At 33.4% G+C, this 17,214-nt stretch overlaps 1 protein-coding gene across 1 annotated transcript in view; it reads right to left on the reverse strand.

Moving 5' to 3' along the window:
- LOC113496529 overlaps positions 1-15,638 on the reverse strand; it is a 118,364-nt gene extending 102,726 nt beyond the window's left edge. Inside the window, exon 1 of the mRNA XM_026875773.1 lies at positions 15,235-15,638. Coding sequence (XP_026731574.1) covers positions 15,235-15,283 — 49 coding nt within the window. The 5' untranslated portion in view covers positions 15,284-15,638. The remainder of the gene's footprint in view (positions 1-15,234) is intronic.
- Positions 15,639-17,214: the final 1,576 nt, after the last annotated feature.

A 17,214-nucleotide genomic window follows, 5' to 3' on the forward strand; every position in this document is an offset into this window, starting at 1 on the left:
CATCACAGTATTACCGCAAATTCCATTTCTTTGAAGTTGTTTCGTCAGTTGAATGTAATTAAAGTTTTCATCTTTGATACATACATGCAATATCGCAAATACGAAAGGCAATCATTTCCCGCTTCCTTTTATGTGTTTGACACAGATCTCACGGACTCTCGTTAACTTAGTAATCGATTTTATCAGCATACAAGACAAATAGAGACTGTTTTTGTGGTATTAGAATATGTATCACCCTGTACTATGAGCTCTTGTAGTATGACTGCTATTGATGTGGGAGAGAGATGGCGCAATACATTGTGTGTTCCGGCGTCTCGCTTACTAAATGACAATAGCGAGCATTGAACTTTTAGTTTGTGATTATCTTGCAATTTTTGAAAGCCCATGTTTAAATACATGCTTATAGTTACATTGGTAAATGGTGTATTCGTAAGGAATTCATAAATATTATTGGCAAAACTTTTTTCCATTGATTACATATTTCTCCAAAACCACGCCAATGATACATAATTTATGATTTTATACCAAGGGTCAACGTTTGAACGTTAACCGCGAACCGTTACAAAACGATATCCTAGACAAAAACAATAAAGCATGCAATAAATTTGATCAACGGTTTTATATTTTGAAATGTAATATTCTTTACTTTGTATTTTTATGTAGTTGGTCCAAAATTACGATGCCAATGAAAAACTTCTTTTTAAGTTATCGACTTACGACGCGTGATTTGTTGTTGTGACCACTGTTTTCTTATTTTAAAACTATTCCAAAGACTTAGAAAATGTATTTTAATCGTACCAACTTAGACCATCATTCATAGACCGGTCATCTACCTTTATACTTCTTACAATCAAAAGCTATTAAAACTCATTTCGGATCCCGGCGAAGCTAGAGATATTATGGTAATATATAAAATTGAGAAAACATTAGAAACTGATGTCAAAGTGAAACTAACGACGATGGAATTGGATTGATTTAATATGCATAATTGTAGTTTCACAAAGCAACATTTTGTTTATAAACGACTCTTACAACAGCATATCATGTAGAAAAGTAGAATAAAAAAGGATATAAAGATGATCGGTATTATAAATATACTAATTACTAGTTAATTGTTTCTACTGCTCGGTACACCATTCTTCCTATACAGAGGTTTGCGCATTGACCACCACGATTATTTTTTTCATAAACATATTACAATTAATTTAGTTCTTGTATTAGTCACTTCTACATTTACGCCACAGAAATCCTCTCTAGAAAGTAGCAATAGCATACAAAACGCAATTAAAATAAATGACACGACGTCTAAACAATTAAACATATAAATAGGTCCTAATGAGACAGCCAAACAAGACAAATTTTCTTCTAAAGCTAACATTGTTTCGCATAACCAACCACCGATATTAAAACGTCAATTGTGCGCACAAATATGTACATATATTAGCAGAACGGCAACGAACTGTTTCCTTCCTGAGAACTGAGCGACACTTTCTTTCCTTTATTAAATACTACGTATACGTTACTCGGTACTAATTAATTGCGCAAGTATTGCACAACTTAGGAACTGCACCATAAGAGACATCTTGATTGATACTTTGACTAAATTACTGTAGTTTGCATGTAGAGAATAGGACTATGATAATAGGGTACTTTATGTCAAGGAGATGACAGAATAGGCCCCGTATCGAGACATACGATCGTCTTCATTGTTTGTTGCTGAGTGCCTAATATACATATTCAGAAGGGGTATATTCTAGTGATTTATGTGTTACGGTACACACGTAAAGTGAAATTTCTTGATTTATTTATAACACACGTTCTCTTGTTCTTTTGTTTATCTTGTTAACAAGGAACAAAGTCGCATGATTTTCCAATTAAACTAATAATTTGACAATAGTTCGTCGATTGAAACTGCCAAAATACACGTATGAAGTAATTAGATGACATCCGTCGTTACGTAAGGTTGCGCGGTCTCGTGAAATGCGAAAGTGACCATTTCACCGCGAGTCAAACGCGATTTCTCGCTGACTTAGCATACAACGTTATGTCCGAACCTGATCGCGGATTATGAGTGGATATGAATCTGGTACGTTTGGACAATACCAGTGTGACTGTTGAACACACACTTAGGTTTAATCAACTGTATAATTAATATCAATGTAAAACCGAGTATCAAAATGTGATACATTATTTTTGACTCTGACTCTAGGAGGTAGGTCAATTTAATGTGATGTCAAATCCACTGATGAAGATATTTATTGGTAAAATTACAAACCAACCATCAAACTCAGCGATAAAATTTGTTAATTTTCATCTTGTCGTCTTGAGCATTCTTGTAGTGCTGAGCCACAAGTGCATACTCCCAAAAAAAGCGTTCTAGTTTTACTCTTAAAGGTAATGACGAAGTTTTCACATATGTAGTGACATTGGTAACATTTGAGTAATATAAAGCGGAAAGATCGTTAGGTATTAGATCATTCCACTAAAGCGTGGCTAAGAGTGTATTTGACTAATGATAGTATTGAATAAAACACTCAATTCACAAATATTTAGTGTACGACCTTCTTGATACTTTTAATATTGCATTTTATTGTAATAGATGGAATATCAATGCGTTTTGTTTACTTCCTGTCTCCTTAACGAGAACGTGATTAATTATAAAAACGGAAAATAGGAATCATGGACCGTAATTGGCAAATCAACTACTGTTGATTTTGTACAACACATGAACGGATTGTTTCCTTTTTTATTATCATAACCACAATATTTCATCATTGCCTAGTTTTCGAAGCATTATAAATTTACTTAACTTATTAAATCTCTGGCCACAGTAAAGCTACGCTTGATACGGTCGATCTGTGGATGGGTGATAACCTGTCATAAAACATTCGTCCTTGTTTTGTAAGTTAACTGGGTTGAGGAGATCCGACATATTTAGAACAAAGATAGGCTGATGATAACATCCTATAATTTCTTATTAAACACCTACGAATCGTCTAGTTCTTCGAGTGCTATGCGTAATCACCACGTTATTTCCAAAGTCCAGTTAAGATTAAATTGCACAAAAACCAAGTCCTTGTGCTAATACGATTTTCTTTACTAAAAAACCCAACCAATATGACAATGACCAAACCTCTTGATTTGGCGGTTATTCATGACGTCATCAAATCAAATAGTTTAAGGCTTGCATATTAAACTTGAATGATAAACATACTTATGTATGACACGTCTACTCAAATCATAAGCTGTGGTTAGAACAGCAAACATCACACGCATAGATTATTGTACGGCCAACAAAAAAAGTATACTATCACGACTTTTTTCCCAAAACAGAAGATAAAATGACATAATTTTTTAAACGTTCGAAAAACAAAGGAACAGCTATAATTCGTGAATCTTCTAGTTCATTTTAAAGCAAAACTTTTTAAATGGCAAAGATGCATAGTCTTCGGCTACTAAGACAAAGAAAGGTTAGGTTAGACGTAATTTTATCTAACATTTTTTCATTGACGACATTGTTGACGTCGGTAAACTGCCTCTTTATGGATAAAATTCTACAAGCTCTACATAATAAAAAACTTTTTGGCTGAGTATAAGTTTAACCCCAATAATCACTTTTCTAACTGACTGTACAGTCTATCCGTTTATCAAGTACTATTGCGTACACAAGTGAACGCGAATGAAGTTGTTTCTTTGACAAGACAATTCACACTTCTAAAGATTATCGTAAGAGAAAATTGAGATGTGTATATAGTGACCATATAAACCGCTCTTGTTACAAAATTAGCTGGTTTATTAGCTCGAAGAATATTGATGATAAGGTAAACACTCAAATAAATGGTCGTTTGTCTGTATTTAAGAGTTTGCGGTAAAATTTTATATTTCGACTAGCTGACACAGCAAACGTTGTTTTGCCGATTTTTTTTTCTAGTTCTATGAATTTTTAATGCCACGTTATAAAAAAAATAAAAACAAACAATTTCGTCCAAAAAATAAAATATTTTTTTTTAGTATGAGCAACCCTTATCACTTAGGGGTATGAAAAATAGATGTTAGTCGATTCTCCGATTCTCAGACCTACTGAATACGCATATAAAATTTGGTAAAAATCGGTTAAGCCGTTTCGGAGGAGTACGGTAACTAACATCGTGACACGGGAATTTTACATATTAGAAGATTAAAATCTATATTAATAAGAATATAATGCGTTGTTCTTATAAACACTGAAAAAGCATTTTAATTGAGTTGAAATATAATCAAGTATACCGTTTTTTTTTTCTATAAAACTACTTTTATGTAATTAGAATAAAACGGAACCCTATAACTGCAGTGAAAAAAAATATCAAAATCATTTTTCAACCCTCAGTGACATGAGACTTACTCACAATAAACGTATTTTCTTTTAATTCACGGTTTGGGTTTTTCATCTATATCTATTCTAATATATAAAGCTGAAGAGTTTGTTTGTTTGAACGCGCTAATCTCAGAAACTACTGGTCCAAATTGACAAAATATTTTTATGTTGAATAGACCATTCATCAAGGAAGGCTTTAGGCTATAAACCATCACGCTGCGACTAATAGGAGCGAAGATACAATGGAAAATGTGAAAAAAACAGGGCCGGTATAAATCGTAACTTATATCTTCTACCCACGGGGACGAAGTCGCGGGCAACAGCTAGTTTCAAATAATACGGGTCTTCACAGCTTTGTACTTCATTGATATTGAACGTAAACAATCAATTTGACGACCTTCTACTAGGCAATTTAAACATTTTTCTCAACAACTAGAAAATTTACTTAATTATATCCTACAATCTAAGTTCCTTCCTGTAAGGTCTCGTATATCAATAGCAAACTATCAATCAATAAAGTTGTTCGGTTTATGACGGGGAAACGGAAGCAAGTGGTACTATGAGCCGTAACTATAAATATATTCTTAAACTGCACACTTTTTTCTTAAACTGCTATTTTAATGCCTGAGATTATTATTAAAAAATGTTGATGTTTTAATGAATGTTTTTTTTTAAATAATCTTCTTCTTTTTGTTTAATTCTTTTGCCAAAAATTTCTAGTTTCTGTAGAATAGTAGGTAAGGTAATAATTATACATATATATTATAGTATCTGCAGAGCTTAAAGTGTCGTCTATAACAGAAATTAGGATAGATTATATTGCGACTAACCGAACCTTATCTTAGTAACCGAAGACTACGTCGCTGCCAAACCATATACACTGTATTAAAAGTTTTCCTTCAGAATAAATACGTGATAGACGTTCCTCGAAACAAAACTAGGATATTGTGTCCTTTCTTTGGCCACAAGCTATACCACAATAATCAATTCAGAGTTTCGCAGATCACTGCTGGACAAAGGCCCCCCCCAAGCTGCGCCATTGCACCCGTTCCACCGCCGTCCGAATCCAGTTCAAGAGAACATACGCCTTTATTTTTAAACACGTCATCATGCTTATAATAGTAAAAATAGATTTAAACAAAATCTAGACTCATTTATATGACATTCAATTTACGTTTTGTTAATTTAAATGAATATTTATCAACCTTACATAAGTGTTAATGAAAATAAAAGACGACATTATAAATATTAATAAACACCGTTATACTCTTATAACCTTTGACATAATCGGGATATTATGCAGGATATCAACATGACATTAAAATATGAATTAATGTCTCAAATCAGGTCACAAAACCACTTTTCAAATTAAATTTATCTATACTTTGGCACTATAAGATATCGACCTCACATTATTCATTGTCTTTATTTAAATTCATCAATAAAAAAAACTACTATTTTAATACAAAAAAAAAAACAAAAACGATTCACGCACCAGAAACGACAACTCGATCTAATATCGATTTACTTTTACATAATCTATTACGTAACAAATCATCTCAGTGATTAGCCAAAATTGACAACGATGACATTGCGTCACGTAGTCAACGAGAGTGAAATACACCTGGGAAACTAACACTGCCAATTAAAATAAGTAGAAAAGACCTCTAATATAAAAGTTAGGAGGAAGAGAGATGGCGTTCTACGGGTCATAGCACTCCATCTCGCCTCGTCAAATCTTACTTAAATTGGTGATTGTAGACCTTCTGTTCGGCAATACAATGCAAAGGAAAGTCATCGCACGCACCATTCATGACCGTGAAAGTAAGAACGTTGAAACAATAAAAAAATATACAATTCCGTGACTCCGGACAACGTAACTTGTGTAACCGATAATGATCGCACGAGCCAACTATGATATATCAACATTCAACATATATCAAGTGTTTTCACGACGCAACGACGTAATTAACGAAACGATTTGTTTCGAGTTATTGACGGTTAGACATTGAACTGGGCATAAACCTTTATTAGTTAATTAACAAGTATAAGTCAGTATAAGTTAAGGTAAGGTAATGAGTATAGGTTTTAAACATTATGGCATCTCTGTCCTAGAACAAGTGATATTTTTGCTCTGTTGAAGACCTCTTCCATCATAAAACTGGAGTTTGTCCAGTGCATCTCGTCTTGTCTCGTTTCGTCCTCTACAGGGTTGTTAATTGTTTTATTGTGTAGTAGTACTTCAACTATTCTTAAATGCTTTTGTTATTGGTTTACACAAATTTTAAATTTCGGTCTCAATGCTTTTAATTAAGACCCTAAAACCCTGAGAAGCCTTTCTAAGTGAAAAATGTTTGTGGTCCATATAAAAAGATTGAGTATCACTGAACTAGAACTATTATATTAAAATATCAATGGTTTAACAAAAGCCTAGTTGAAATATTTTTTTTTAAATTTGAATACTTTTCAATCCCCATACCGGAGATCAAACGGTAAATATTTCTTAACTACACTTAAACAGTTTGACCGCTTTTTTGTAAAAAAAAAACTACCTGTAATGACATATGTGACAACCATATAACATATTCCAAGGTTGCAATAACAATAAACAAAAGCGTATCCTGAAGTTACGATACTACGGTATTGTGTAGGAATTGCAGTTACATAAGATTGATTCACAAAGCTTACAAGGTTATTTGCAATTTTATGTGTCTCGATATAAACCTACATGTAATATGTTATTGGGCGTTTATCTGACCAATGGATGATATCATCAATCATTAACACACCTTGTGACAATGTTATTTAGTAACGTTTGTGTAATTTGTGAATTTAAATAGTTGAAGATGTGACTGCGCGTTATTTGCTTTGTTAACAACTATATTGCATGTAAAACCATTGAAATACTACCTACATACTTTTTTTAAGTTAAACACATTAGAAGTACTTTTATTCCAAATACAATCAAAACTTTACAAAACCTGTCCCTTCCTGCATGGAAAAATATGTTTTTTCAGCCGAGAGGCGTGTACGGGAGACTGGTGTTACGATTGTATAAATTACAAAACGTATTTATAACGGCAAGCCATAAAGATGATGACAAACATTTACAAAATTTGAATGACAATGGATTACAAAATGATAGTTTTGTAAGAATTATCTAAAATCAAGTTGACTTGGAAGACAATGAACGAAATAATCAATTCGTGACATCGACATCGTGGTATCGACCCATCTCACGACACTTACCGAGTTCTGTCACCTTGGTATTAAGTAATAGTACGTAGTAACTACCATATGAGGACTACCTCGAACACTTGTAAAAAGGGAAAGAGAGTTGAACAGAAAGACGCCTAATACATTCAGTTTTTACATAATTCGAACAAAACCAATGCCTTTAATTACCTACTTAACTTAGAGCATGTCAAGAAATCTTTGTAAACGGGATATATAGACTTCTAGAGACTATAGAGACTTCCGCTCCCTCGGGAAAAGGAACGTGTAGTGTCAGACTCTTACTAATTAAACCTAGACGCCGTGCTACGTCTTACACGCTTTTATGTTGGTGTTCAAACAGGACTTAGAGACTAATTTTCCCAAGCGAAACTACCATGTAAAGATATATACGGGACACTAAAAATATATAAATGATGCAATACGTCTTGACCTGTTGTTGTTGCAATTTTTGTCTTTAATGGTTGCATTAATCTTAAAGTTTTCACCAAAAACTCTGATACTGTTGTAAACATAATAAATCACTGTTTAGAAACATTAAACATTATTTAAATAATATGTTTTGACCACGAGAGTTGTTACAAACATGGTGTCAATTTGACTTTGACTTGATCATTTCATTTGGTAACTACTAATGAATCGAAGCCTACTTCCAACATTTATACGGTACATTATAGCCGATTTATTACGTACTACGTTAATTAATAAAATTAGTCACAGTTATTAATTAAACTTGCGAAATGTTTTGTTTAAAACTTTACATTTATGCAATAAAGCAATGTAGGTAACCCTTGTAATATAAAGTAGGTTGGTTGTAGTATATATGTACGCTACATATCTATACTTATATATAAAGTTGAAGAGTTTGTTTGTTTGAACCCGCTAATCTCAGGAACAACTGGTCCAAATTGAAAAAATATTTTTGTGTTGAATAGACCATTCATCGAGGAAGGCTTTATTCTCAAAACTTTAAACTATAACGCTGCGACTAATAGGATCGAAGATACAATGAATTATGTGAAAAAACAGGGCAGGTATAAATCATAACTTACATCTTCTAACCACGGGGACGAAGTCGCGGGCTACAGCTTGTTATGTTTATATAGTTCGTACACCTAAAGCTAGGCATACACGTCATGTGTCAGTTTTACCTAGTATAGTGTAAGTCTATAATGGTCAATTTATATTCTAAATGTAGTCGTTTAGAAGGCAAAATAGAATACATACACTGAGTAAACTATTTTTCTGCACTCCTGTAGACGCATTAGTTTTAATTACCAGAATTAATTAATAGTCCACTGTTTTTTTTAATAGTTTGAAAAATCGATTGGTAGGTACCTAATCCTTGAACGAATGGGTTATAGCTTAAACACTAGACATAACTGACTCCCACTTCTATTGTCCGGCGATTAATCTATATATATATATACTAATATATAAAGCTGAAGAGTTTTTTTGTTTGTTTGTTTGTTTGAACGCGCTAATCTCAGGAACTACTGATCCAAATTGAAAAATTCTTTTTGTGTTGAATAGACCATTCATCGAGAAAGGCTTTAGGCTATAAACCATCATGCTGCGACTAATAGGAGCGAAGATACAATGGAAAATATGAAAAAAAACAGGGCAGGTATAAATCATAACTTATATCGTCTACCCACGGGGACGAAGTCGCGGGCACCAGCTATAACAGATATTATCAAATATTGCCGTTACATATAAGGCGAATATTACATAGTCGACCTACTCTTGTTTTAATTAAGTAGCCTTAAATTATGTGACACATAACCTTGACCTCATCGGCATTTTTGTCACAATGATTATGTTAATCACTTTACTCAAAATGGGTGAGCGAAGTAATGTTGGCCGCACTTTTTACGTAAAAGCAATGCCAAATAATCAACCTTACAGCCTTGTAATAAGAGTACTGTTTTTATAGAAGTGTGACTATAAATTTGCGGTTGATTTTGTTATATAACTAATTTATGGTGTTGTAAGATTGACACATGTGTTTGGTACTTAGGCAGAGTTGTGTAAAGTCTGTAGATAGACTTTTTGTTAGCTAGAAACTTAATCATTAATTTCTCTTTACTCGTTTTTGCATAAAATGTTAGGTTTATTTATGCGTAATTTCTAAAGGCCTAGAAAGTTTTATTTAAATATGTGAATATTTATTTTTGATAATAGTTTCAAAAGTCATTCTTACATATTGTTGCGATTTTTAGCTAAGTATTATCATGTCAGGTTAGATGCTACGAGCAAGAAACATAAAAACGGGAGCAAGAAACATAGGAAAGAATTTTCTACGAGTAAATAGTAAATAGTAATAGTAAACGGATGGACGGCGTCGTCGTGGGCGACCTAGGAAGCGGTGGCCAGGCTGGGGGAGGCCTTTGCCCAGCAGTGGGACACAGTAGGCTAGGAAAAAAAATTTGTAAATCCGTAACCTTGATTGTTTGTTAACTTTTTCTTATTACCTGACATTATTATGCAGAACAATCGATTCTAGTTGAATAAAAGAAAGCCTAGAATACGGATTACATTCTTAACATTTCGACACTAAATCCTTGGTTAGGAATTTTAAGTAAAGAAATACTTTAACTTCCTTGTATTTTGTAATTATTGAAATGCTTGAAGATAGTTCAATAAAAAATACAATCTTGTATAAATCTAGTGTTTTACAACACAAGTACCTATTTTATCACGTTTCATGTAAAAAGGCTTTGCAGCTCTTCATTTCAAGGTTTTTGTTCAATTGTACCAGTTATTGTAACGAAACAAATTTTATTTTGCATCTTTATTAATCTATTATGGTTACTTCTGTATGTCATAACAGTTATAGCACCATAATAATTCACTGCTGACATTTATACAACAAATATTCAATCAAAATCAAACCTACACTTAATGGACACAAAGTACAATTTTCTTTAATCAAACTCGAGCTCATTTCTCTTGGGGTCTAGACCCAGATAAGGAATCATTGACCTACATTCTTTTGTTCCTAGATATAGACAAACAGACGAACAGACAGACACGCGTCGAATCACTAATGCTAGTGTTTGTGAAACTGGCGGCGGCCTTGGCCGACATTATCCGAGTATTGTCAGATTTATGGCTATAATACCTTGATGTTTGGTAAGATCGCATTGCACCTTATAATGCGGCTGTTCCACTATAATGTTAACGTGAAAGTATCCTGCTCCTGTATCCAAGTGCCATTACTATAATCCTTAAGGTTACAAAACACGCTCATTTGTATGGGAATGACACTTCGCGGTCGTATGCTTTAGTCACGTGACCTGTACCTGTCATTTTCATACATTTTTGTAATCGCTAAAAGGGGAGAGGTTGATTATGGTTAGGTATACGGTACTATATCTATCTACTAAAAAAAACAGACGGATATTTTGATTTCAAATCGAGCAAGACAACGATAGTCTTAAAAATATTAATGTTTCATAAAATGACCCAATTAAATTGTTTTTATTACAGCAATGCAAGAAACCATTAAAGGCACAAGAGGCACAATAGTATCAATGAATTCATACTTAAATAGATAAAATCTGCGTAATAAAAATAATTATTCATAATTAGCGTTAAAGAGCTTAAATAAATAAACCGTATAATTAATGAGCATAAATCAAATATTAACATTGGACTCGTTTTGTATAATAGTTAACTCATAAGATCGTTTGACGTAATGTATTATAATGCCATTATATTCGGATGGTATACGTCAAAGTTGAGTCAAAGGAAAAATAACATTTATAAAGAGAGTTTGTGAATAAATTGAAATCACATGAATTAAGAGGAAAACAAATGTAGGAATTATAAACCGACGCTAACGCCCGTAAACTTTGACAGAAGTGACAACTTTACTAGCGTTGACGGCGTCGTTCAAATAAATGGTAACGACATTCCGTTTCGACATGTCACGTGACTGTCACAAGACATGTCATTTCCATACATATGGGCTATCAGCGTTAGCGCTCGGCGTAATGTAATTATTAGTAGTCTACGAGATCTGATTAAAATTAATTTAGTAATTAAATATTCTTCTTCCATCTCTTTTCATTGCCCCCTGCCCAAATGATATAATCTCTATTAATAAGGCTCCACTGTCTTGCCCGTCCGCTATCAGGAGGTATCTCATAAACCGTCCTAGCTAGATTTAAAACTTTTGCAGATGATGTATGTCTTTTGCCGATATAACAGCTAAATATAAAAATAGTAGTAAGAAATTAAATCCTTGTCTCTCGGGGGCTTCACAAACTTACGAATCACATCCACAAAGACACTCAGACTCAGAACAAGCAACGACTTTAACTTTGGCCTATTTGCACCGAAACGTCACTGTCGCGAGTCTGGCTCGCATTTTACCGTTATTTTTTCTTTGTTGTATACCGGCCATTACATTTGAGTTATACGAGTCTGTCGGCAAGTGTCCACACCATAACGCCATATAGTCCAAGAAAGTGGTATCGCGGCGCGCCACATGGGAAAGTGACCATGAGTAACGCTTAGCAGCTTACCACTGCTTACATAAATGTACACTGATTCCGTTATATTTGAAAATAAATATTTCAATGTTTATTATTTTATTTTATTTTTTTGAAATGAAGATTAAATTGTAAAGGAAATATTTTGTTTTTCGTGAAACTTAACACAATGAAGAGACAAAAAAAAATCCGATTTAAGAAATATTGTCGATTTCATATATTTGGTTTTGCGAATCGTTTTGTACTCGGAAACCTCTGCAACCAAGAAAATGTTAAAAGGAGATTGTGATTAAAATGATAAATAACCAAAAATCACCTTATTTTTTGTACATACGGGTGAAAATACCCTAAACGCCGTTTTCGCCATACTACGTCAAACTACAGCTGGTAAAACATTTCATCAACGGAACACCGTACATAATGTTAGTACAGATATTAAGTATGTTCACCTTCTGTTTTATCTATCGTGAAAAATGCCCTACGGCCGTATCAACGTTCGACGCGCACATTTTGCGTGCCGCGGCCCTCTTGTGAAACGCAAGTACGCACTTAACCTTATGAAGATAATTATTATTATATAGAAAGAATATTGGCTTGGTCTTGAAAATATTGGTTGATTATTTACATGGCAACAGTGCATAGACTGTTACCAATAATATTTGATATTTATTAAGATAAATCACAGTGATACATTAAACAATTTGCGGAAAATCATAATTTTTTTGTCTAGTTCAAGTTGTAGATTAAAACTTAGACTTCATATTTACTACAGCGCTATGAAAATAATACTTGCATTTCATAAGGGTTTTTGGCAATGGTCTCACTCAAGTAGCCAGCCTGAACCCAGGCTTTGACTGCTGCACTATACTGTAAGTCTAGACCAGATGATTTTTTAAGGAAATTACTAAACTTCCTTGTTGATTTTCTGAAGACATTATCATCTGAAATTCATTATATTCTCGCGTTTGTTGTGGTTCAAAGAATGTGTGAGTAAGATTATTCACATGACACCTCTTAACATGAATAGAATAAACTCAATAATATTTACTCCATGTTTACGTTTATCGTTAAAGTTTATAAAATAGTTTCTCTTTGTTCTATTTCTTTCACTACAAATGCACATTGTTTATTTATATAACTATATTATTGTCTACATTTCTCACATATTTTAAATGTTTGTGTTCGATCCAGTAGCATTAAAAACAAAAGAATTTGAAATGATTTCCTAATTTCAAAAAAACAATTTATTTTAAAATGTTAAAAAAAAGATTGGAATAAATAAGTTAGAAGTTTAAGCGTCACAATCACTCATTAGCCGAGGATAAATTTAAAAATTTGTATGAAAAAATCTGTCAAATAATTTAACGGGAACTTACATGGCGGTGGTGAAACAGACACTAAGAATAAGGTTTTGCAAGTTTTGGGCCCGATTTTTCAATCGTCAGATAACTTTTATCTGGGGGATAAATATGGCCGTTTTTTTTTCTATACAAAAGCTGTCAAAACGTCAAACATATTCGTCGAATAAAAGTTATCTGGCGATTGAAAAATCGGCCCTTAGTGAACCTAAAAAAATGAATTTTTCCTCGAGGTATTTAACACAAAAAAAATCCTTTTCAAAATAAATAAGAAGGTAAACAATGTTCTCAATAAATCGTGTCCTTAAAAAAATAAAGCTAGGATTAAAATATTTACAATTCAAATCATAAATGTCAATATTATAATACCATTTGGACGGAGTTTTATAGATTCCGCGAACACTTTTTATGTCTCAACGACGACTCATTTGATACATTAAACCGGATTCACAGAGAATAGTAAAAAAACTTTAGGTACAATAATGAATTAATTAACGATATGTTTTTTCACACATTTCGACTAAAATATATATTATAAAATCAAGTGTTTTGTCACATTGACCCAAAGACATATTATAATACCGATTACGGGACATTCTGAATCATGTGTCATTTACCTTTTAAAGAATTTATAGATACTTTAGAGTTATCGCATTTTTACATAGATGTGATATTATCGCATTTTATTGCGAGATGAACATTATTTTATTATTAACGCCTCTTCAGTCTAGACTAACTGCGCAGGTTGATGAATTTAATTATTTCGTTATTTGACTTTGACATTACTCATATAATTTATTTGCATTAATTTTAGAGAAGACTGTCGATGAGTTAATTTTAAACTAGCCATACTATAATAAAGACTCATAACATTGCAATGCAAAGACCGAAAAATGAAATCAAATGGCCATAAGGAAACTCATAACGAAACTATTAAAGAGTTTTGACTGACTTTTTACGAATCATCATTGCGTAATATTTATAACTGACAACAGCACAACAAACATGTGTTTACAAGCTAAAGGCAATCACAAAAAGGAAAACGACTGATCAATTTTCACCGTCTGTTACGCGCGGCTTGCGCTTACGGCAGCGTTTGACGAATAAAAAAACCTATTGAATATGCGACTCAAACAATAACGAATTATAGACACAAACTTCAACTGCAATACATACAAACAGTAAAGTACGAGAGTTTAATGCATTGCCTAAGAAACGCAAGGTTTTTCTGCGCCCGCCATTTTTCCCATGCGCCCGCAATGAAAACTCTGTCAGCGCAAGCGCGACTGCTTGTAGAGAACGAAAGTGATTAAAACAAACGAATGAATTCTAATTTTAAATTTCAAACTCGAAATTCGAAAGTAAATCTTTTATTATTATGAAGTGTCATTGATGCTAACTTTTTAAATATTTATTCATTGGCTGGCATTGAAAGTGATATGGTAATGACCGAAACAGTATATTTTATATTAATTTATGTATACAATTTCGAAACCGTAGCATTTGAGTTTTTTTTTAAGTAACTATAAATATTCAGATCAAACGCAAGTTTGCTGAAATAATTTGTTCAAAATTGCTTTGTAATTAGGAAATTGTTTTTACGTAAGTATCGTACGGGAAAGTGTTTCATATGTCGTACAACAACGCGGCGTGTTCACTCGCATACAAGCTTCCTACATTATTGGATTTGATGACTGGCTATTTTATAAGACCTGCGTGATAATTAGAAAAAAAATATACTTTTGTTATTTTATGGAAAAATGAAATAAAAAAGGTGTTTAAATCTCACCTGTTATTATAGCTAGGGTAAATAGCGCCGCAGCGCCGAAGGACCTCATGTTTGCAATATAAGCACAGATCACGGTCTTTGTACAGAAATATTTTCGTACACAACACTGGCACTTGTCACCACCGACGCATATTACACAGACGACGCGCGTAAGCTCAGCGCGCGTGCGCAGAGTGATGGTGCGCCTGCGCGGGCAGCCGCGAGCCGCCGCCAGCCGCGCGGCCCGTGGTGGGGCGCTTGCGATACAATTGTTAAACTTGAAGGCTGAGGGTCGGGCGATGGTGACAGCGGGTTTGTAGATCAATCAGTACACACAGCGAGCCAGTAACAGTGTTCCGATTTCCTTACTATTACTACCACACATGCGAAGTTATGCAAGGTCCTACCTCAAGTTACACCAGATAGTACAGAAAATTAAGGAGAGCAGTTTTTACAAGTGCCTTTTAAATTTTTGTTCTCAAATCAGGTTCACTTTTTACTTCATGACAGTTTAAAAGGCTTTCCATGTAACCTAAAAACTAAATATCTAGTACCTTTTAAAATAAAATTAATGGTATTATCAAACAATAACACCCACAAATATTATAAATAGTTTCTAAGCTTCCGCGATCAATGATACCTCGCCCAAGGGTTACGGAAGCGAGGGAAAATGTCAGGGATTCGGAGTAAGGCGGATATCGGGCTGGGCGGCGATCGGCGGCATTCAGCGGGGTTCGGCGGCTGGAGCGCATTCCAACGAGACTAGATAGGTATCGCGGCATTGTTGGAAATTCACCGGTTACTGAATGTAAATGTCTTTCTTAATTTCTACCTTGCGAAAATTCTTCTCGGTCACATTGATAAAGTTTTTGCTCACACACTCACTGTCCTATTCAAGCATGCGACAACAATTGAGATTTTGTTTGTCTATCATAGAACATATTTTAAACACTAAATATTTTTCCAGGGTGCGTCATAACTTCTAATTTCAAAAACATCCTGAATAAAATAACAATAAAAAAAACTAGTTGAAAATATTAAGGACCTTCAATTTAATAATTAATAAAATTAATTAGATCACTTACATCGACATAACATGTTAAACAAGATCAAATATTTTATTAAAATACATAAAACCTTAATGATCAAAAAGACATTTAAATTCGATCCTTGTCAAACTTTTAAGGCAATTATTTACGCTATCATGAAGGTAATGTGTATTTTCATTATTTCCTGTAATAATCAAAAATAACTAGTTTCATCTCGGACACGAAAATCTCGTAAAATTATTGAACGAGGTTTTAAATGTTTAATGTGAAAAGTATGAGACATTTTCCGGTTCCTGCATGTACATATTATACTGTATGACATATATGTATGTCTGTATAGTATACAGGGTGTCCCAACGATAATCTAAGACGTTTTCAACTTTTTAAATGGATTTTCTTTCCCTGATCTGTTATCACTTGACCTTTCATCCGGTCTCAGAATATCGTTGAGTTTTGGGACACCCTGTATATTATAGTCTCAGCATTTATGGACCGCAATATTTTAAGAAGTTGTCATAATAATCATATACTAAGTATTTTTATTAAAATGTTAATGTTTAATAAAATTGAATTATGTCACTTGAATAAATAAGTTATGTTTGTGTAAACCACTACCTGTCTGCAGGACAAAGAAATCTGTTCAAAACGTTAAAACCAAATAAAGATCATAATAACTGCTATACCAGGAACTTATTTCAGAAGATTTTGCTTCATATAGGAAACCGAATTGAAATTTATTTTACTTTGTAATTGTCAAAGTGTGGTCTGCCCTTAAGGTGCCGAAATCATCAAAACAGATCAAATTTTAAATCCCCCATTAAGTTAATTCAAGCCATCTAAGTATTTGGAAGTAAAAATTTCATGCTTTAATCCATGAATTAATCTGTACTGTGTACAGGTCAAATGCATTACAGATTCAACCACAAAATTAAATGCAAAGGTTAACGAGTGC

Source organism: Trichoplusia ni, chromosome 8, assembly GCF_003590095.1.
Source record: "Trichoplusia ni isolate ovarian cell line Hi5 chromosome 8, tn1, whole genome shotgun sequence".
In the NCBI taxonomy this organism is placed as follows: domain Eukaryota; kingdom Metazoa; phylum Arthropoda; class Insecta; order Lepidoptera; family Noctuidae; genus Trichoplusia; species Trichoplusia ni.